Source organism: Phocoena phocoena, chromosome 3 (genome assembly GCF_963924675.1).
Source record: "Phocoena phocoena chromosome 3, mPhoPho1.1, whole genome shotgun sequence".
Lineage (NCBI taxonomy): Eukaryota > Metazoa > Chordata > Mammalia > Artiodactyla > Phocoenidae > Phocoena > Phocoena phocoena.
Genome location: NC_089221.1, coordinates 128,264,199 through 128,286,242, shown reverse-complemented (window position 1 = coordinate 128,286,242; position 22,044 = coordinate 128,264,199). Strand labels below are relative to the sequence as shown.

Below are 22,044 nucleotides of genomic sequence, written 5' to 3'. Positions count from 1 at the left end.
TTTACTACCTATGAGTTTCTGGAGCACAGTTCTATGTTCTGTTCACCACTGTGCCTGCTGCAACTGGCTTGGTGCCTGTTCACGTAAGCTCTCAGCTGTGCGCTGAATGGATAAACCAGTGGACGAAAGGCCAGCTCAGTCAGTCACAGGGTGCTCTGTCTCCTGGCCTGGCCACCAGGGTCTTCTTGTTTCTTAACCCCAACCCTACAGTCAAAGCCTCACCTTCTGGCCTCTTTTCAGGTCAAGGCAACAGACAGTGGGCAGCCACCGCTCTCGGCCAGTGTCCGGCTACACATTGAGTGGATCCCCCAGCCCCGGCCCTCCTCCATCCCACTGGCCTTTGATGAATCCCACTACAGCTTTACAGTCATGGAGACAGACCCCGTGAACCACATGGTGGGAGTCATCAGTGTCGAGGGCCGACCTGGTCTCTTCTGGTTCAGCATCTCAGGTGAGGGCCCAAGGGTCCCATCCTTGCAGACCAGCCCTAGTCCTTAGGACACAATCCTTCTGAGCCCTCTCAAGGTCACACTCCGTGGCAGCTGCTGTTTTGGCCATGAGTGGTGATTGCCTCTTCCCTGGTCCTTTGGGGCAGTGGGTAGTCAGACCACTGCTTCTGCCAAGCTTTCCTTCGCACCAGCTGTGATCTCAGGTGCAACCTCCACGGTCTCACTGGTAACCCCAGCCAGAGCCAGACAGGGCCTCAGTTATCCCAAGTTCCTGGGAGACGTAAGACAGTGGTCCAGAGAAGCCCAGAGGAGAAAGCACAAGTTTTATGTTTCCTCTTCTGCCTCAATGTGAACATCAGTGTAGAGCTGACTTCATTGACCATGAGCCTGAGGCCAGCTGTACCCTGGAGCCCTGCTTAACGTTCTGGTCCCAGGTTCCAGCCTCAAGATCAGGGAAAGGGTCTACTCTTTTTTTTTTTTTTTTTGCGGTACGCGGGCCTCCCACTGCCACGGCCTCTCCCGTCGCGGAGCACAGGCTCCGGACGCGCAGGCCCAGCAGCCACGGCCCACGGGCCCAGCCGCTCCACGGCACGCAGGACCCTCCCGGACCGGGGCACGAACCCATATCCCCTACATCTGCAGGCAGACTCTCAACCACTGCGCCACCAGGGAAGCCCAAGGGTCTATTCTTGTAGTAGGAGACACTTGGGTCCAAGCTCTCATGGCCTCCTCTGAAATTCCTTTCTGTTTCTAAATCAAGATTTTGTTAAAACATCTTGGGGTGGGGCGCGGTTCATAGATTCCTTTGGGAACCTGATGAATGTTTAGGTCCTCTTCCCAGAAAGATGCATGCGATTGCGTGCATACGTATGTGCGCACACGCGCGCGCGCACACACACACACACACACACCCCTGCATGCAAATTTAGGGGTTTTATAGATTCTCTGAAACCCAGCCAGGGATTCCAGGTCAAGAATCTCTAATCTAAGAGCTTCAGTACCCCCTGAACCATGAAGTCCTATTACAGAAATTCCCAGCCTGCTTCAGAGTTTGGATACCAGCCTGTCTCAAGCTTTTTGACCTCCTAGATTTACTTCCAGTTCTGATTCACTGCTCTTTTTAAGTATTTGACTTTTTTTCTTATAGAACGTTTAGAAAACACAAATGAGTACAGAGAAGAGAATAAAAATCACCTAAACTCCCACTAACCTGAAGATAATCCCCTGTTATCATTTTTATGTTTCCCTCTAGTCTTTTCCTTTATACACCCATACACTTAGGGTTATATGAAAATATTGTCATATAACCTTTTAGGTTTTTTTTTTGCGGTACGCGGGCCTCTCAATTGTTGTGGCCTCTCCCGCTGCGGAGCACAGGCTCCGGACGCGCAGGCTCAGCGGCCATGGCTCAGCGGCCATGGCTCACGGGCCTAGCCGCTCCGCGGCATGTGGGATCTTCCTGGACCGGGGCACGAACCCACGTCCCCTGCGTCGGCAGGCGGACTCTCAACCACTGCGCCACCAGGGAAGCCCTGTCATATAACCTTTTAAAATATATCATGAACATATTTCCATGCCACTAAACAAATTTCTACGAGCAGACATTTAAATAGCTGCATGCTAATTCTATATTTTGGATTCTCAGTTTATTAAAACAATTCCCTCTTGTTGAACAGAGTTACTTCCATTTTTTCCTGTGTCTAAGCTGCTTTAGACTATGCAAACTCCCTGTAAGCCATGATGTAGCGCTCCGTTACTCCTGCATGTTTCAATACTAGTAGCAGAATACATTCTAGTGCAAATTTTGGTCTTCCTCTGGGACTCTTCAGTCCTTATAAGTGTACCTTTTCCTGAATCATCACTTGGATCTTCAAAATAATCTGACAATAAGTTGAGAGGATAAACTACCACCTCCTCTAGATCTGCCAGCCACATCCCATAGTACTTGTGTTACTACTGCCTACATCACTGAGGTCGTGTGTGCTTTCCTCTTACCACCCATCCAGGTGGGGACAAGGACATGGACTTTGACATTGAGAAGACCACAGGCAGCATTGTCATCGCCAAGCCTCTCAATACAAGGAGGAGGTCAAGCTATAACTTGACCGTGGAGGTGACCGATGGGTCCCACACCATTGACACCCAGGTGAGAGGCCTCATTGGGAACCCTGAGTTGAGAGGAGATGGGAGGCCTCCTTGGTTGGAAGGCAGCTGTGCTCACCACTGTGCCACCATTGCACACTGGGGCCTCTTTGGTTGGGATGAGGATACTGAAGGCTCTCTGTGCATGTGGTGTACCTCAAGGAACACCGAATTTGGAATCAAGGTTCTGTGCTCTAGTCTTGTCTGATCACTCTCTATGTCTGTGATCTTGGGAGAATTCTTGTTCCCACTATGGATCTCTATATAATGAGGGGTTTTGTCTAAATGAGCAGGTTTTAATTAAAGGTAGAGTGCCACAGGGGCTACCATAGACATAGGAATGATGGTAAGTGGGGCTCTGGATTTCTACTCTGCTTTCAGCCAGTTTTATTTGTTTCATATACTGCAATTGCACCCAAAAAATTGCATCTGAAGAAAAGGCCCTTTAAGAAGAATTTTGTTTTTGAAAACCACGAAACTGCATACCATCTGAAAGCCCTGTGATTTTGAAATCCTATCATTCATTCAACAAATATTTATCAAGTGACTGCTGTGTGCCAGGCCCAGTTGTTATGGTGGAGAACCAGACAGACAAGGTTCCTGACCCCCTGGAGCTTACAGTCTATCTTCTCTTTCATTCTCCTCCCTAGGTCTACATCTTCATGATTGCCAATGTTAACCACCATCGGCCCCAGTTTTTGAAGCCTCATTATGAGGTCAGAGTTCCCCAGGACACACTGCCTGGGGTTGAGCTCCTCCGAGTCCAGGCTACTGATCAAGACAAGGGCAAGGGCCTCATCTACACCATACACGGCAGCCAGGACCCGGAAAGTGCCAGCCTCTTCCAGCTGGACCCAAGTAGTGGTGTCCTGGTAACTGTGGGGAAATTGGACCTGGGCTCGGGGCCTTCCCAGCACACACTGACAGTTATGGTGAGTTAACTGAAAAACTGGGTAAGGATGTGCTTGCACGCGATGTGTGGGGTGGACATGCTTGGAGGCGTGCTGAAGGTTCCCTTTCTCCTGCTGAGCCAGCTGGACTAATACTCATAATGATAATCCATGAGATGAGTTGTGACATTTCACAGCCTGCCAGAGGCACCTTCCATAACGGATGCCTGGGAGTGAGGAAAGAGATGGGACAGCTGCCAAAGAACCCCCTGCAAACTTGGCTTTTTCTGGGCTCACTCCAAATATCCCCCAAGAATTCTCTCCTTGCTCCATGACTGCATGATCACACAAACTCACATAGCGTCAGAGCTGGGAGGGACCCAGAGACCATCCCACCCAGAGCAAGCAGGTATATAGGGCACAAATGAAGGAAGACTTGACTCTTAGGGTCACGTGCCTGCAGTTTTATGACCCTGAGAGTGAGAGCTTCCTTAAATTTATGCCCTACATGCCTCATTTGCCTCACTCTACTCCCAGCCCTGGTCCCACCCATTTCTCTTATCTTACACCTGAGGCCCATAGAGGAAGAGAGACTTGCTCACCATCATACAGTTCTTTACGATGGAACCCAAATCAGAGCCCAGTCTTCCAGACTCAAGGTTCTTATGTGTTAGTTTATCATCCTCTGGGCACTTATATATATATTAAAGGCTCTGAGAAGTCCTGCAGCAAAGAAAACTTCAACTTCATTTTAGTTCAGTGCTCCCTAAATTTATTTGACCATAGAATTTTTTTTTCCTGAATAACGTGTTGACATCTTGAAGAACTAATATTCTCTGAGAACCAATTTGGAAAATACTGCTTCTCTGCTTATTTCTGCCTTTCTCCTGAAATGGAATTATCCCTGAAAATAGCTAAGCCTAATAATCACGAATTGATAAATTTATTTAAGAAGAAAAAAGAACGTAACTGAGAGCAAAATTTAAAGGAATACAGAGAGTTACAATTGTGTGCCTTTTTCACTGGCATTCTCTGTCATCGACCTTAATCTAACCGTCCCTCCTCCCATTCCACTTGCTGCTCATCCCACTGCACCCTTGGACCCACAGGTTCGCGACCAGGAGATGCCCATCAAGAGGAATTTTGTGTGGGTGTCCATTCACGTGGAGGATGGAAACCTCCACCCTCCTCGCTTCACCCAGCTCCACTATGAGATGAGTGTTTCTGACACCACAGCCCCCGGAACAGAGCTGCTCCAGATCCGAGCCATGGATGGTGACCGGGGAGCCAATGCTGAGGTCCACTACTCCCTCCTCAAAGGTGAGAGGCCTGAGTTCGGGACATGAAGGGAGGGACTTTGGCAGTAAGGGAAAGCACCAGAGGCATGGACTTGCAAGTTATTCAAGTGCCAAGCTCGCTAAGCTTTGGCAAATTATCATTCTAAAGCACTCCCTGGGACTATAGTGACCTAAGTTAATGCACTTTCAAAGGTGGAAAGAACAGTAACAAAGGATTACTCAAGTTATGGGAGAATTTACATAGAGAATACATATATATTCACCAACAACCACACATGTAAAGGATGCTTATGAAGTCCATGCAACATTCTAAAAGATAATATCTTTGTGTATGTACAATAAAAGGGACCTATAAATACTTGGTAAGATATACGGCATAGTTTTAGGAGTATTTTCTTCTAAGGCCACATCATGATTTCATATCTATTACATTGTTTTTTATCTTAAAAATAGGAATATTACCTGCGCCAGAAACTCGTTGTAAAGATTAAAAGAGAAAATGTATGTTAACACATGCAGTAAACGGTAAAATATTATACAAGTGCCAGGGGTTATTACTATCATTGATAAGTGTTAATTATAAGTAGTTAATAGGACAAAAATGATAATATCCACTACCCAACTAAAAATGATAATATCCAGTACCCAACTAATTAATCACGGTTAGATTAAGGTCGATGACAGAGAATGCCAGTGAAAAATACACATAATTGTAACTCTCTGTATTCCTTTAAATTTTGCTCTCAGTTATGTAATAACTGATAATTCATAATTGATATTTAATAATTATTGTTATCTTTAATATTCATTAATACTTCATAGAGCTAGCTGCTGCGGACAATCAAAGATGAGAGTGACTTGCTCTCTGCCCTAAAGGGGCATAATAATGTTCACTTATTGCTTGTCAGTATCTTACATACTTTAAGGATTCAGAACTTTTTACATTTTCTTTTTTTGAAGAAACGGAAGTTGTTATACCTTGTCATACGGCAGAAATCTATTCATCCCTGAGGAATTATAATACAAATTATAACCCATTAATTGCTTACTTTTTGTGACTTATGAAGTATAATCACATCTTTTATCTCACTGACAACCCCACTGATATTGGTATTAATTTTATTTTACAGATAGGGTTAGTTTTAAAATATTCTTCTGATTATAGAAATAACGCATTCTGATTCTTTAAAACCTGGAAAAACCAGGAATGTATGAAGAAGAAAATAACATTCAGCCATGGTTCTCATGACCTAGAGAAAATAATTTCATGTATTTCCCTGTTATTTTTTTCTATGCAACATTCTGCAGCGGTAAGATCAAAATGAATATACGATTTTGTTCCCTAATTTTTTCTCTCAGCAGTAAAATAAAATGTTATGATTATGTTCAGTAGTTTACTTGGCTACTTTTAATGGAACTACTTTTAAATTGCTGTTTACTCATTAAAACCATGTTCTTTGACCGAACTTAGGATTTGTATCACAAAGGCAAATTGGGAAATCACCTCACTAGTCAGCTGGAAAAGGGCTTCCGTGAGTGGCAGAATCAGATGGAAGGCTTTGTGGTAAAGCCTGGCTATTTACTTTGCCACTGGAATAATAAAATATCATAAAATATGATAAATGAAATAAGAATAGTAATAAGCGGTACTCCTCTGAGTGAAGGACCTGTACCCCTGAGCAAAATTACTCAGGTGTACGTCATGGTATTAAATAGGTAATGGTCTCATCACAAGAAAAAAATGTATTTGTAACTATGTCAAGTGACGGATGTTAACTAAATTTATTGTGGTAGTCATTTCACAATATATACTTATACATATATCAAATTATGTTGTACACCTTTAATGCAATGTTCTATGTCAATTATATCTCAATGGAACTGGAAAGAAGTACCAGTTATGCAATCTGAATACGTTCTAGAGATCACTGTATGACATTGCGCTTATAGTTAACAATACTGTACTATAACCTCTAAAAATTCAAGAGGGTAAAATCTCATGATACCTGTTCTTACCACAGTATTAAAAAAGGAAAGGAAAAAAAGGATAGTTGCAGTCCAAGTAAGGTCAGACTCTAAAAACTGTGATAACTTTGAGAATATTTTTTTAGGAAAATATGATTCGTTTTCAACATTATCTTTTGTGAACTATGTAATGTCACATAATCACAACTTTCCTCAAAAATTAAATTTGAAATGGTATTATGTATTTATCTAAATAAACATTACATTTTAAAAGGATTACAAAAATGATAGGTAATCAGACATGGAGAAATTACTCCATTTTCGATTCTCATTTGGGCTTCCTCATAAGTCAAGGAAGACTCCTTTGGGTACTAGAATCTCTGCAGTTCTCTAATACTTGCTACTCTTCGCCAAAGAAAGCCTGTAGTTCTCAGGCCCAGACCCTTTTAGCAAGCAATAGATTTTATCCAGATTTTAAGAAAATATTTTCCATTGACTGGTGTTTGTGGTAACTTCTGATTTATGACAAGCAATAATGGTTTTCTTTTTAAAGTACCAATATAAAGCTGCCTGTTAAAAATATTTTAAATTAAAAAAACAAACCAATTTAAAGGAAAATATCCATTAAATAATGACATAAATCATATACTATACTATTGTATAGGTAGTTGCTGAATATTAAAAAAAATTGTAAAGGCGGTGTGAGAATGCCTAAAATTTAGGAAATCCAGGTGTGGTGGAAAGGGCATTTGATCAGGAGCCTCAAGATCTGTGTGTGCTATCCAGTCCCTCCCCACTCAACCCATTGCCACTCACTCCCAAGCCTGACAATGGACTTTCCCACAATAGACTATACGAGGACTAGACAAGGTGGTTTTTCCAGTCCGTATCAGTTTTGACTCCATATTTACAATTTTCATATAGCAAGTATATAATCAAAGCTATTACAAGTTACGTAAAGAATGGGTTAAAATTCTAAACAACGTAACTGGAGTTTGTCCTGTAAAAGTCAACACTGAAATACAGAGTGGAGTGTGCTTTTCCTACAAAGTATGTCTCCTTTCTTTGCTCCACAAACCTACTACTGCTTTAGTTTATAGCTTAAGTTGCAGCCCGAACACTTAGTGATCATTGAAGCTTCCATTTATGGAGCACCTAATATGAGCACCACATAAGGAATTTCGTGAAGTATATATCTACCCTACACATTATATCATAATTAAATCCAGGGTGGTGCAGGATGTGGATTTTGCCCTGTCCAACTTTTGTGTGATTGCCTTTTACTGATCTAGAAAGCCTAGTTGGTACCTCTTGAGGGTGTGGTAAACGTCAATTTATCTTGTCTTTTGTTTCAGGGAACAGCGAAGGTTTCTTCAACATCAATGCCCTACTAGGCACCATAACTCTGGCACAGACACTTGATCAGGCAAATCATGCCCAGTATACTCTGACAGTGAAGGCAGAAGATCAAGGCTCCCCACAATGGCATGACCTGGCTACAGTGATCATTCATGTCTACCCCTCAGATAGCAGTGCCCCCATCTTTTCAAACTCCGAGTACTTTGTAGAGATCCCTGAATCAATCCCTGTTGGTTCCCCAATCCTCCTTATCTCAGCTACAAGCTCCTCAGAAGTTACCTATGAGTTAAGAGAGGGAAACAAGAATGGTGTATTTTCCATGAACTCATATTCTGGACTCATTTCTACCCAGAAGAACTTGGACCATGAGAAAATTTCATCGTACCAGCTGAAAATCCGAGGCAGCAATATGGCGGGTGCATTTACTGATGTCATGGTTCTTGTTTATATCATTGACGAAAATGACAATGCTCCCATGTTCTCAAAGTTGACTTTTGTGGGTCAAATTAGTGAAGCAGCTGCACCGAACAGCATGATAGTGGATGCAAACAAGAACCCCCTTGTGATCCGTGCCTCTGACAGTGACAAAGAAGCTAATTCCTTGTTGGTCTATAAAATTTTGGAGCCAGAAGCTCTGAAGTTTTTAAAAATCGATCCCAGCATGGGAACCCTAACCACTGTATCAGAGATGGATTACGAGAGCATGCCCTCTTTCCAATTCAACGTCTACGTCCATGACCAAGGAAGCCCTGTCTTATTTGCACCCACGGCTGCCCAGGTCACAATCAATGTCAGAGATATAAATGACTGTCCCCCCAGGTTCTCAGACCAGATATATGAAGTAGCAGTACTGAAGCCCATCCACCGGGGTATGGAGCTCCTCATGGTGCAGGCCAGTGACGATGACTCAGAAGTCAATTATAGCATCCAAACTGGCAATGCTGATGAAGCTGTTGCCATCCATCCCATTACTGGCCGCATATCTGTGTTGAATCCTGCTTTGCTGGGACTCTCTCGGGAGCTCATCATCAAGGCTTCTGATGGCCTGTATCAAGATACTGCACTAGTAAAAATTTCTTTGACACAAGCCCTTAACACAAGCTTACACTTTGACCAGGATGTCTACAGGGCAACAGTGAAGGAGAATTTGCTGGACAGAAAGGCACTGGTGATTCTTGGTGCCCAGGGCAATTGTTTGAATGACACCCTATCTTACTTTCTCTTGAATGGCACAGATATGTTTCATATGGTCAAATCAGTAGGCGTGTTGCAGACAAGAGGTGTGGCATTTGACAGAGAACAGCAGGACACTCATGAAGTGGCGGTGGAATTGAGGGACAGTCGGACACCTCAGCGGGTGGCTCAGGCTCTGGTCCAAGTCTCTGTTGAGGATGTCAATGACAATAGCCCTGAATTTAAACATCTGCCCTACCACACAATCATCCAAGATGGCACAGAGCCAGGGGACGTCCTCTTTCAGGTATCTGCCACTGACCAGGACTTGGGGGTGAATGGTGCTGTCACATATGCATTTGCAGAAGATTACAGATATTTTCGAATCGACCCCTATCTTGGGGACATATCATTAAAGAAACCCTTTGATTATCAAGCTCTAAATAAGTATCACCTCAAAGTCATTGCTCGAGATGGAGGAACCCCATCCCTCCAGACTGAGGAAGAGGTACTTGTCATTGTGAGAAATAAATCCAACCCACTGTTTCAGAGTCCTTACTACAAAGTCAGAGTGCCTGAAAATATCACACTCTACACCCCAATTCTCCACACCCAGGCCCGGAGTCCAGAGGGACTCCGGCTCATCTACAACATTGTGGAGGAAGAGCCCTTGATGCTGTTCACCACTGACTTTAAGACTGGTGTCCTAACGGTGACAGGCCCTTTGGACTATGAGTCTAAGACCAAACATGTGTTCACAGTCAGAGCCACAGACACAGCTCTGGGGTCATTTTCTGAAGCCACGGTAGAAGTCCTGGTGGAGGACGTCAATGATAATCCTCCCACGTTCTCTCAATTGGTCTACACCACTTCAATCTCAGAAGGTTTGCCTGCTCAGACTCCCGTGATCAAACTGTTGGCTTCTGACCAGGATTCAGGGCAGAACTGTGATGTATCTTACCAGATTGTAGAGGATGGCTCGGATGTTTCCAAATTCTTCCAGATCAATGGGAGCACGGGGGAGATGTCCACAGTTCAAGAGCTGGATTATGAAGCCCAACAACACTTTAATGTGAAGGTCAGGGCCATGGATAGAGGAGACCCCCCACTAACTGGCGAAACCCTTGTGGTTGTCAATGTGTCTGACATCAATGACAATCCCCCAGAGTTCAGGCAACCTCAGTATGAAGCCAATGTCAGTGAGCTAGCAACCTGTGGACACCTGGTTCTCAAAGTCCAAGCTCTTGACCCCGACAGCAGGGACGCCTCCCGCCTGGAGTACCTGATTCTCTCTGGCAACCAGGACAGGCACTTCTCCATTAACAGTTCATCGGGCATAATTTCTATGTTCAACCTTTGCAAAAAGCACTTGTATTCTTCTTACAATCTGCGGGTAGGTGCTTCTGATGGGGTCTTCCGAGCAACTGTGCCTGTGTATATCAATACTACAAATGCCAACAAGTACAGCCCAGAGTTCCAGCAGCATGTTTATGAGGCAGAATTAGCTGAGAATGCAAAGGTGGGAACCAAGGTGATTGAGTTGTTAGCCATAGACAAAGACAGTGGTCCCTATGGCACTGTAGATTACACCATCATCAATAAACTAGCAGGTGAGAAGTTCTCCATAAACCCCAGTGGCCAGATCACCACTCTGCAGAAATTGGATCGGGAAAATTCCACAGAAAGAGTCATTGCTATTAAGGTCATGGCTCAGGATGGAGGAGGACGAGTGGCCTTCTGCACTGTGAAGATCATTCTTACGGATGAAAATGACAACCCCCCACGGTTCAAAGCATCTGAGTACACTGTATCCATTCAATCCAACATCAGTAAAGACTCCCCAGTCATCCAGGTGCTGGCCTATGATGCAGACGAAGGTCAGAATGCAGATGTCACCTACTCAGTGGACTCAGTGGAGGACCTGGAAGAAGAGGTCATTGAAGTCAACCCAACCACTGGTGTTGTCAAGGTGAAAGAGAGCCTGGTGGGATTGGAAAATCGGGCCTTTGACTTAAAAATCAAAGCCCAAGATGGGGGCCCTCCTCACTGGAACTCTCTCATGCTGTTACGACTTCAGGTGGTTCCTAATGAAGTATCCTTGCCCAAATTTTCTGAACCTCTATATACTTTTTCTGCATCGGAGGACCTTCCAGAAGGGTCTGAAATTGGTTCTGTTAAAGCAGTGGCAGCCCAAGATCCAGTCATCTATAGTCTAGTGCAGGGCACCACACCAGAGAGCAACAAGGATGGCATCTTTTCCTTGGACCAAGACACAGGGGTTCTAAAGGTGAGGAAGGCCATGGATTATGAGTCCACCAAATGGTACCAGATTGATTTGATGGCACATTGCCCCCATAATGACACTTACTTGGGTTCCTTGGTCTCTGTCAACATCCAAGTGAAGGATGTCAATGACAACAGGCCTGTATTTGAGGCTGATCCATATAAGGCTGTTCTCACTGAGAATATGCCAGTGGGGACCTCAGTCATTCAAGTGACTGCCAATGATCAGGACACTGGGAATGATGGCCAGGTGAGCTATAGGCTGCCCGTGGACCCTGGCAGCAATATCCATGAGCTCTTCGCCATTGACAGTGAAACTGGCTGGATCACCACACTCCAGGAACTTGACTGTGAGACCAGCCAGATCTACCACTTTTATGTGGTGGCCTATGACCATGGCCGGACCATCCAGCTATCTTCTCAGGTCCTGGTTGAAGTCTCCATTACAGATGAGAATGACAATGCCCCCCGATTTGCTTCTGAAGACTACAGAGGATCTGTGGTTGAGAACAGTGAACCTGGTGAACCTGTGGCCACTCTTAAAACTTTGGATGCTGATATCTCTGAGCAGAACAGACAGGTCACCTGCTATATCACAGGTAAGTATACCTATCTTGGAACAGAGTCACTGGGGTGCATTGAAAAAAGTCCAATAAGAGGTTCCCTAAGACATGGCTCTGCCACTCATTAGCAATGTGACCTTGGGTAAATCACTTAACGTCCCAAGACCTCAACTGCTCCATCTGTAGTCTTGGCATGCCTGTTCTCAATCAACTCACAGGGATGCTTGTAAGATCTAACCTGAAAAAGCTTTGAGAGCTTTTTGCAAAGTGCATTGTAAAGAGGATTTCTTATTACCTTAGATGGAGTAGATAGACTAGAAGTGAGATCCTGCAACTGTTCTCAGTTAGCTTCTGGGAGACAGAGAGGGAATCAACAGTTGTGTGGTCCATGAAAACTCTGTGAGGTGACTGTCCTTGTAGAGTAGTATTCTGCCTAGGGCAAGCTGTCAATAGTAGAAAACGCTGCCTAGTCAACCATAGGACCTAAGTGTTGGAGCAAAAACACTTTCTTGGATATGATTCCAGCCCAATCCCCTCATTTCATACATGGGAGAACCAAAGCCCAGATAGCGGAAGAAACTCAACCAAGGTCACACTCCAAGCTTGCATCAGGGCTGGGATTAAAACCATACCCTACAAACTGCTTTCCCCAGTGGATACCTATTGTAAACCTACATTTCCCCAATCTCTGCCCAGTGGCTAAATGTGCCAATCAGTGGCTAAAAGAGAGTTTCTTTACTTCTCAGTGTCCCTTTCCCCATCTCCCAGGTACCATGTCATTCCATTCCCATAGTCATGGTTTCTTCTGCTATCACAGCTGTCTGGTGGAGAGTTAATGAGCCTAAAGTTCCAACCAAGAATCATAGACTCCTGGAGACATATCCTGGATCAGAGCTGTTTGAAATATGGAGTCTTAGTGAAATAGAATCTTGTCATCTTGTAATATCAGACTCTTAAAAACACAAAAGTCTTAAAATCTCTGAATAATAGAATAATAAATGTCAATATATCATCAACTCTTGGAATAGTTTAATCTGAGGACTCTGGCATCTTAGAATCTCAAAAATCCATCTCTCCTCTCAGTGATTGGTATCAAGGAAAGATAACTCAGAAGTAAATCTAGCGATCCATCTGAACCTCCACTTAGCCTGTGTCCTCAGTCATAAAATAAAGCCTCAGAGAGTGTATTTATTTAATTTATTTTTGGCTGCATTGGGTCTTCGTTGCTCCACGTGGGCTTTCTCTAGTTGTGGCGAGTGGGGGCTACTATTCATTGCGGTGCACAGGCTTCAGTAGTTGTGGCACGTGGGCTCAGTAGTTACGGCGCACGGGCTTAGTTGCTCCACAGCATGTGGGATCTTCCTGGACCAGGGCTTGAACCCGTGTCCCCTGCATTGGCAAGCGGATTCTTAACCACTGCACCACCAAGGAAGCCCCCGCAGAGAGTTTTTACTGATCATTTCCCACCCCTCCACTGTTGAACAGATACTAGATACTAGAAGGTTCTTTTCTAGAATTGCAATCTGCTTCCCTTTAACTTCCTCCGATGCCTTCCAATGCACAAAAATAAAAAACCTGCCCTTCAGCCACATATTCTGGAGCAGTGTTTCTTGCAGTGATGATTCCATTGAATGGAGGCCTTTGAAGTTGGTAGAGGCTTCATAACACCAGATAAACGGACTCATTGCAGAATTATGGGTCCTTAGCTAAGGGAGGAAATTTTTGCCTTTCCCAACAATCCTAAAAAAGAGTGTCAGGTGGGCAGCCACATAGGGCACAAAGCCTGGTTTGTTCCTGTTGCTTGGATTCAGGAAACTCTGTCCCATCTTTTTAGAGGGAGACCCCCTGGGCCAGTTTGGCATCAGCCAAGTTGGGGATGAGTGGAGGATTTTTTCGAGGAAGACCCTGGACCGTGAGCACACGGCCAAGTACTTGCTCCGAATCACCGCTTCTGATGGCAAGTTCCAGGCTTCAGTCCTCGTGGAGATCTTTGTCCTGGACATCAATGATAACAGCCCGCAGTGCTCAGAGGTGAGAGCCTGGTGAGGGTGGGGGAGGAGTAGAGGCAAGGAAGCTGGAGTGAAGGGCAAGAGGAAGGAGAAGGACTCAGGGTACCATCTCTGGAACTGGACATCGTTGACCACACTTGCCCTTGCTTCTCCTTGGCTGGCCTCCGACTAGCGCCCTAGGCAAGGGAGATTCTAGGTGATTCCTTCCACCCCCTCCAAAGGGATGTCACCAAGCTCTTTAGGACCCATGGTCCATACCTCTTCCCCTACACTCCATAAAAAATATCCTTTTCTCTGCAAAACATATCCAGAAGTAAAGTAAATTCTTCATTCTCAAAAAAGCCTGCTATGCCCATTGGGAAAGCCCCTCCACTGCTCAACTTGTTAGCATGGCTCATTGTTATCAAATACATCCAAAGAGACCTTCCCCCGAGACACCCCACACCACTCGCCATGCCTATATGGGCCTATCCCTACATATGAATGGGTTATACAGAGCAACAGAGACCCTACTCCAGGTTATATGTATAAACAAACATGCAGACAGGGCAGTTACACTTTTGATAAGGGAGACTTTCCTGAGACTTCATGTAATTCAACACTAAATTTCCCAAGGAAAATGTTGAGTGGTGTGTGTGTGTGTGTGTGTGTACGCGTTCACATGTGTAAGGAGAGGAACTGCATTCTTAGACGGCATAAATCAACAACTACTGTCATGTAGCATTGCTTTTAAACATATTTTTTTAAACACAGTAAATAATTTTTAACTTTGGGGAGATTTGCATTACTTCAAAGTTTGCAGATAAAGTTAAACTATTAACATATAAATTTTATAACATCAAATTAGCATAATTCAAATTTATATAAAATCCAGCTATTCAGTATATATACATAAATGCAAACTTATACGTAGGTACTCACACACACACATAGTCAAAAGATCATGTACAACTCTCTATAAATATGCAAATACCTCTTTCTCTCTCTCTCTCTCTCTCTATATATATATATATATACACAAAGATACACATAAGCATACACCTACATACCCACAACATTCATCCATAAGTATACCCATCCATATACACAAATGTACATCTATAACTCACACATACTTACATATGCATGTGAATATATATATACTTCAATTCTTCATACTTTATTTGTCCACACACATATATACGGACACACACCTTGGAACACACAAAAATCATATATCTTACACCTTTTCTTCCACTGTCTTCCACGCTCCAACCTCATAGAAGCAGAATAGAAAAAGAGAACCTGGGTTATCAAGTGGGGTGCATGGAAAAAAGTCTTTGCAGGATCCAAGATGACTACTTTTTAGGTGGTCTCAGAAGGGCAGCCTTTTGGGGGAGAATGGTAGCCACACCTTCCTCTTCTTTCCCCTCAGCATCCTGCCAACCAGCCTGCACCCTCCCCATGCTGGAAGAGGCTGGGGCCAAGTTCACCCTGGCCTTCTCAGAGGTGGTCAATAGCATCAGCAGAGCCAGGGAAAGGAAGCCTGGGGGCTGTCTCCACACAGCCCCCCAGGCACAAAGCCCCCACCTGGAGCACGTACAGGTGTCCATGTTCACCCACACCATGCAGTGGGGGGACCGGTTTGCTTGGAAGCTGTGCCCAGAGCCAGCAGCTGGAAGAGCACTGGGTTCTCAGGGAATTCCAGCCTCTCCCCCGTGCCACCCCTTCTGCAATGTGGCCCCTGTGGAGTAACAGATTGCGGCAGGTCCTTCTAGCCCTGAGTGTGAGCTTTCAGATGATGGAAATTCTCTCTCATTCTTTGCTTTTCTGACTATGTCTCTTGTCATCATTCTCCTTGTTTTTAATCTCCATTTCCTTGCACGTTCCATCTTATTTTGTTCTCCTCCCTCCCCCTCTCTGCTTCTCTCCCCTACCCGCTTCCATCTCTGCTCTCTAATCTCTCTCTCTGCTTCTGTCTCCCTCTCTGTCACTCTGCCTCTCTCTGAATCTCAGCGCATCTCCCATAATCCCCCTCTTCTTTGTCTTCTATCTCCAGCTTCTCTACACTGGCAAAGTCAGTGAAGATGTACCTCTAGGACACTTCATTTTGAAAGTTTCTGCAACAGACTTGGACTCCGATACCAATGCTCAGATCACATATTCACTGCATGGTCCTGGGGCAGATGAATTCAAGCTGGATCCTCATACAGGTAGGTTTCCTGAGCTGCAGGATCAAGCAAAGAACTTATACACTGAATAACCAGGGCCCAGTACCCAGGCTCCTTAGAAAAGAAACAGGAATCTACTTATCCATCCATCCATCCGCTCAGCAAACATATGGCACTGCGTGTCGAGCATTCACTAGATGCTAAGGACATAAACTGATAAGACAAGATCTAGGTCTTTACAATCCAGTGGGAAAGGCAGTCATTGAATCAGTGGTTTGATGTGTGCTAAGAAAAAATGCAGGACGCTAGGGGAGGTTTGACAGGAGGACTTAAATTTGGGATCAGGGTTAAGTAAAACTTCTCTGAGGAAATGTAGCCAGGGGCTAAGGGAGTGGTAGGGATGGATATTCAAGGCAGAAGGAGATTTTATACGAGGACCTTGTTTTGGGAAAGGGCACGCACATCTGAGGACCCGAGAGACAGCCAGAAATTGGTGCACAGAAGGTGGGGAGGGAGAGAGAGCAAAGGACGAGGCCCTTCTGAGCAGGGGGGCCAAATTCCACCTTTAGAGCCATTAAAGGATTCGAGCAGGTGAGAGTCATGGTCAAAGACATGATCTCAAGATTGTATGCTGCAGACTGAGATAAAATCTCATAGCATTGTTGCAAGGATCCCAACAAATAAAGTATATAGAAATCTAGCCCAGGTCTGGCACATAATAAGAATTCAGTAGCTATGGTTTCTATTGTCAATTATTATCAGTTAGGGGACAAAGCGGAGAGTGGGAAACAGACAGCCCAGCAGAATAGACCACGAATACTTGGGAGAGGTTGGCCTGTGAGCATCTGGTGGAGAAGACAGGGTAGAGACTGCTTCCTTTAGAAAAGGAGGGATCCCTGTCCTGCTGCTATAAGGAAGGGTGTGGAGACGGACAGCACAGAAGGCCCAGGTGACAGAGAGCCAGCTGCTGACACTTGACTTGGAGTCAGTAGCTCAAAGGATGCCTTGGAGGTTCCTGAGCAGGGAGGTGGCAGGTGAGAGCTGGTATCCCAGAAAACTGTCTGGATAGAAGGAGACAGCATTGGGACTTCCTTGGTGGCGCAGTGGCTAAGAATCCGCCTGACAATGCAGGTGACATGGGTTCGAGCCCTGGTCCGGGAAGATCCCACATGCCACGGAGCAACTAAGCCCGTGCGCCACAACTACTGAGCCTGCGCTCTAGAGCCCCCGAGCCACAACTACTGAAGCCCACGCACCTAGAGCCCGTGCTCCGCAACAAGAGAAGCCACTGCAGTGAGAAGCCCATGCATCGCAATGAAGAGTAGCCCCCGCTCGACGCAACTAGAGAAAGCCCGCGTGCAGCAACGGAGACCCAATGCAGCCATAAACAAATAAATTAATTAAATAAATAAAAAGGAGACAGCACTACCCTGTCTGACCCCAGCATGGGCATGCTGAGTCACCCCAAGTGACCCCAAGTAGGTGACCTAATCTCTGTTGCTGTTTGTCCAGCTGCAGGATGATCGGTGGGGTCTTAAAAAAAAAAACAAAAAGAAAAACTCGGCGGTTTTTCTGAGTATGGAAATAATACATGCTCATTATTCAAAAATTCAAACCACGTAGGCATGTATTATGCGGAAATTGGAAAGTCTTCATGATAACCAGCCTCTCCCCCAAAGATAAGCACTCTTGGTATATATTCTATCAGACCGCTTTTCCACGCATCCCCCACATCTCTATGTAGCATACTACGTTGTGACTTTTTGCTCATAGCAATATCTTGGCGCTATTAACAAGGCAGTACATAAAGCTCTATCATAATTCCTTTTGTGTTGCATAGTATTTTACTATATGGCTAAATGATAATATATTTAACCAGTACCTTTCTGAAAGACACAGGCTATTTTCAGTATGTTGCTATTTATAAAGAATGCTGCAGAGAATATCTCTATATGTATATTTTATCCTTGGGTTGATTATTCTATAGGATACATTCCTAGAAGTAAAACTGCAGGCCAAAGGATAAACCCATTTTATGCGCTGTTAGAAATTGCCTAACTGGCCTTTTAAAATGTTGTGCCTCTTTGTAGCTTGTTGGTGTGGATCTTAAATTGGGGATGTGGTGGTGGAATGTGACTAGGGAGGCGAGCAGGTGTGGGAAGCTACAAGACTGAACCCCTTTCCTAACCATTTGTACACAGGACTGACCCCTTTTCTCTGTGACAGCACACTGCATGGCTGGGTTTGTCTCACATAGACATCAGGAAGTCACATGCTGGGGTCATGGCCCCCAGAGAAAGCTCACTTGCTGTCCTTTCTCTGGCCAGGGGAGCTGACCACACTCACAGCCTTAGACCGAGAGAAGAAGGATGCGTACAGCCTTGTTGCCAAGGCGACGGATGGAGGCGGCCAATCGTGCCAGGCAGATGTGACCCTTCACGTGGAGGATGTGAATGACAACGCCCCCCGGTTCTTCCCCAGCCACTGTGCTGTGGCAGTCTTCGACAACACCACGGTGAAGACCCCCATTGCGGTGGTATTGGCCAGGGACCCAGACCAAGGTGAGAAAGAGAAGGGTTGGAGGCCATTTGCTTACAGGGTCACCCTGGGCGAAGGTCTGGCTTTCTCTGTGCTGCTCTGAGACTGGCAATACCTCACTCCTGAGCCTACAGACACGTACAAGTGGAAAATGTCCACAAACTGCATACCTAAGTGCTAGGTACGAAAGATTTTGGCAATGTTTCAAAGCTGGTATGGGGCATTTCAGCCTCATTGTTTCTCACTGCCACTTAGACCTGAAGCCCTTTCAATCCCACCATTTAATCTCAATAACATTGGAATACAAACATTTAATGTGAAATACACCAATCAGAATTATTCAACTCTGATTAATTGGCCACAAGAAAGAAACTTAGGGCACAAACTCCATTAAGTCTATCAAATTCTTGGATCAATTTTCTAGTCAATGAAGTGGAATATTTTACATTTTATTTTGCATTTTAATTGTAATGACATTGTTTTCATTAGGGTTAATTCTTTTCCTTTTACTACTTACAAGGCAAATTGGATTCGTCCAGGAGTCTTCATTCCATATTATACCAATAATAGCTTCTGACATCATGAAGTGTTTCATTGTGGAGATCTCTATATCTATAGATATATGTATATATATATATATATATATATATATATATATATACATGTTTAATATATATATATATATATATACACATATATATGTGTGTGTATATATATATACACATCCAATTTTCTTGAATTAAATTTTATAATTTAGGTTGGGTAAAAAAATACTGTCCGGGTCAAAGTTGCCAGAGGAACATAGGATATGACAATGATGATGATGATGATGGTGATAAAAGAGGGATCAAAACACCCTGTTTTGTTTGACACCAACAGAGTAAATTTGAGACTTCTTAGAGGAAGTGAGTTTTAGGTTGGCATTGACGAAGGTGAGAGATTTTGGAGGAATGCAGGGGTCCTAGGGAGGGCAAATAGCAGTGCAAAGGCATCTAACATCCAAGGCCCTGCAAATGCTCAATTAGCCAGTGCTTGCACACCTCCAGGGACAGGAAGCTCCCTACTTCCTAGGCAGCCCCTTCCTTCCATGGTACCTCAGATAATTATCAAGTGTTACCTTTTTGGAGCAGACATCTGTCAATCACGGTCCTGCCCTCTGCAGCCACACAGATCTCCCAGACCCTCGCCCATGACAGCCCTTCAGACACTAGGAGGTGGTGACTATCTGCTCCAGCCTCAAGGTTCCCTTTCTGGGTAGAAGGGCCCTAGTTTCTTCAATCTCGTTTTTCCAATCCCACCTCTCTTCTAGGATTCATCCTCTGGCCTTGCACCAATTAACCATTAACACTTCAAAGCTGTTATTATTATTCTAACCCAAATATTCCCCCTCAATATTCCAAATATAGCCTGACCAGCGCCTCTCTCTCTCTCCAGAAAATTCATACATGGGAGAATGTGCATGGTATGCACATTTATTTCATGTAAATTCAATGAAAGGGCTGTGTGTCCCCACGTGTGTATAAGACTCAATCCCTATAGGCTCAGAGCCTGTGCTTTTCCCACTGGGTAAGGCTCTCATGGCTGAGCACTAAATGTTGGTGTTCTTCAGACGCTATGGTCCCTACATGAGCCAACTGCTTCATTTGGTCCACAACCCAAGGAAATAATGGCACCTGAATCAGAGCTGGAAAAACACCACATGCTTTGATTTACTAAGAACTTTCCGTGGGTGTGTGTTTTTTTGTTTGTTTGTTTTGGTTTATTCTGACATAATTATAGACTCATAGGAAGTTGCAAAAATAGTACTGAGAGGCCCAGCACCCTTCACCCAGCTTCCCCCAACGGCAGCATCTGCAGTATGATATCAAAGCCAGGAAACTGGCCCTGGGACATTACTGGTAATTGGACTCCAGTCTTATTCAGATTTCACAGTTTCTATATGCACGCATTTGAATATGTATGCAAACACCACCACAATCAAGATACAGGATTGTTCTACCACAACCAAAGAACTCACTATGGGTGCTTTTGATCTTGCACAATTTTTATTTTGTGAGCTGACACTGGACCCTAACCTCCACATAAACAGCTTCAGATGTCCTTAAGGGCTTGCAGAACCCTCCCCTTCATAAGAACCTTTCTATGAGGCCTTGAACCCCACCCTAGTCAAGAACCCTCACATGAGAGAGTCTCACTGCTAACAGCCTAAGCATGTTAGCCTTTATGGGGACCCTGCTGGCTAGGCCCTCCTCTGGCTGAAAGCTCTGCGGCAGGCAGGACCAGAGGAGGGTCCCTCTGTATGAATCACGCGCTCTGTCTCCCCCCACAGGCACCAATGCCCAGGTGGTTTACTCTCTCACGGACTCTGCCGAAGGCCGCTTTTCCATCGAGGCCACCACAGGCGTGATCCGCCTGGAGAAGCCACTGCGGGTCAGGCCACAGGCAGCACTGGAGCTCACCGTCCGTGCCTCTGACCTGGGCACCCCAATACCGCTGTCCACGCTGGGCACCGTCACCATCTCCGTGGTGGGCCTGGATGACTACCTGCCCGTGTTCCTGAACACCGAGCACAGCGTGCAGGTGCCCGAGGATGCCCAGCGTGGCACGGAGGTTCTGCGGCTGGCCACCCTCACCTGCGTGGGCGTCCAGGCGGAACCGCGGTCCCTGGTCAGCGGGAACGAGCAGGGACGGTTCCGCCTGGACGCCCACACAGGTGAGGGAGCAACCCCCTACACACATACACACACACAGAGTCTTGGGGAACACTGGACTCTTCGCATACCATAGCCCCTCCCCAGCATCCTTCAGCCCCTTCTTCACTCTCCATCTCTCCAGGTACCAAGTCCCTTCTTGTAGCATGGGGCCAGCTTACATGGAAACATCCCTTATTCCACTACATCCCCACCAAAGACTCTATTGAGGACTCTCTCCTCCCAGTTTGCAGCTTCATAGTCCTGGTTCACACCCAGCCCCAGGAGGCTGAAGCCACCCTCCATCCTTGGCTGCCAAGGCACGAAGAATCTTGCTAGAATCTGGGGCTTAGGCAGCCCAAGGCAAGGCTGCCTGCTTCCCTCCTAAAGCCTTCCCGAAACATCCGGGGACCCCCGAATTTTCCCTTAGTCTCATAAAGAGAGAGAACTAGGAAACCGGCTCTCTTCTCTCCTAGCCACAGAAGGATCTAAGTCAGACTCCCAGAATCCCATGGAAGGGAGGATTCAGAGGCTG

The 22,044-nt window shown here is 45.2% G+C and overlaps 1 protein-coding gene across 1 annotated transcript in view; it reads left to right on the top strand.

Moving 5' to 3' along the window:
* FAT2 (FAT atypical cadherin 2) overlaps window positions 1-22,044 on the top strand; it is a 66,690-nt gene that overhangs the window by 13,904 nt on the left and 30,742 nt on the right. Inside the window, 9 exon segments of the mRNA XM_065874320.1 lie at window positions 241-451; window positions 2,456-2,595; window positions 3,242-3,523; window positions 4,591-4,801; window positions 8,100-12,158; window positions 13,957-14,153; window positions 16,170-16,323; window positions 18,609-18,842; window positions 21,149-21,532. Coding sequence (XP_065730392.1) covers window positions 241-451; window positions 2,456-2,595; window positions 3,242-3,523; window positions 4,591-4,801; window positions 8,100-12,158; window positions 13,957-14,153; window positions 16,170-16,323; window positions 18,609-18,842; window positions 21,149-21,532 — 5,872 coding nt within the window.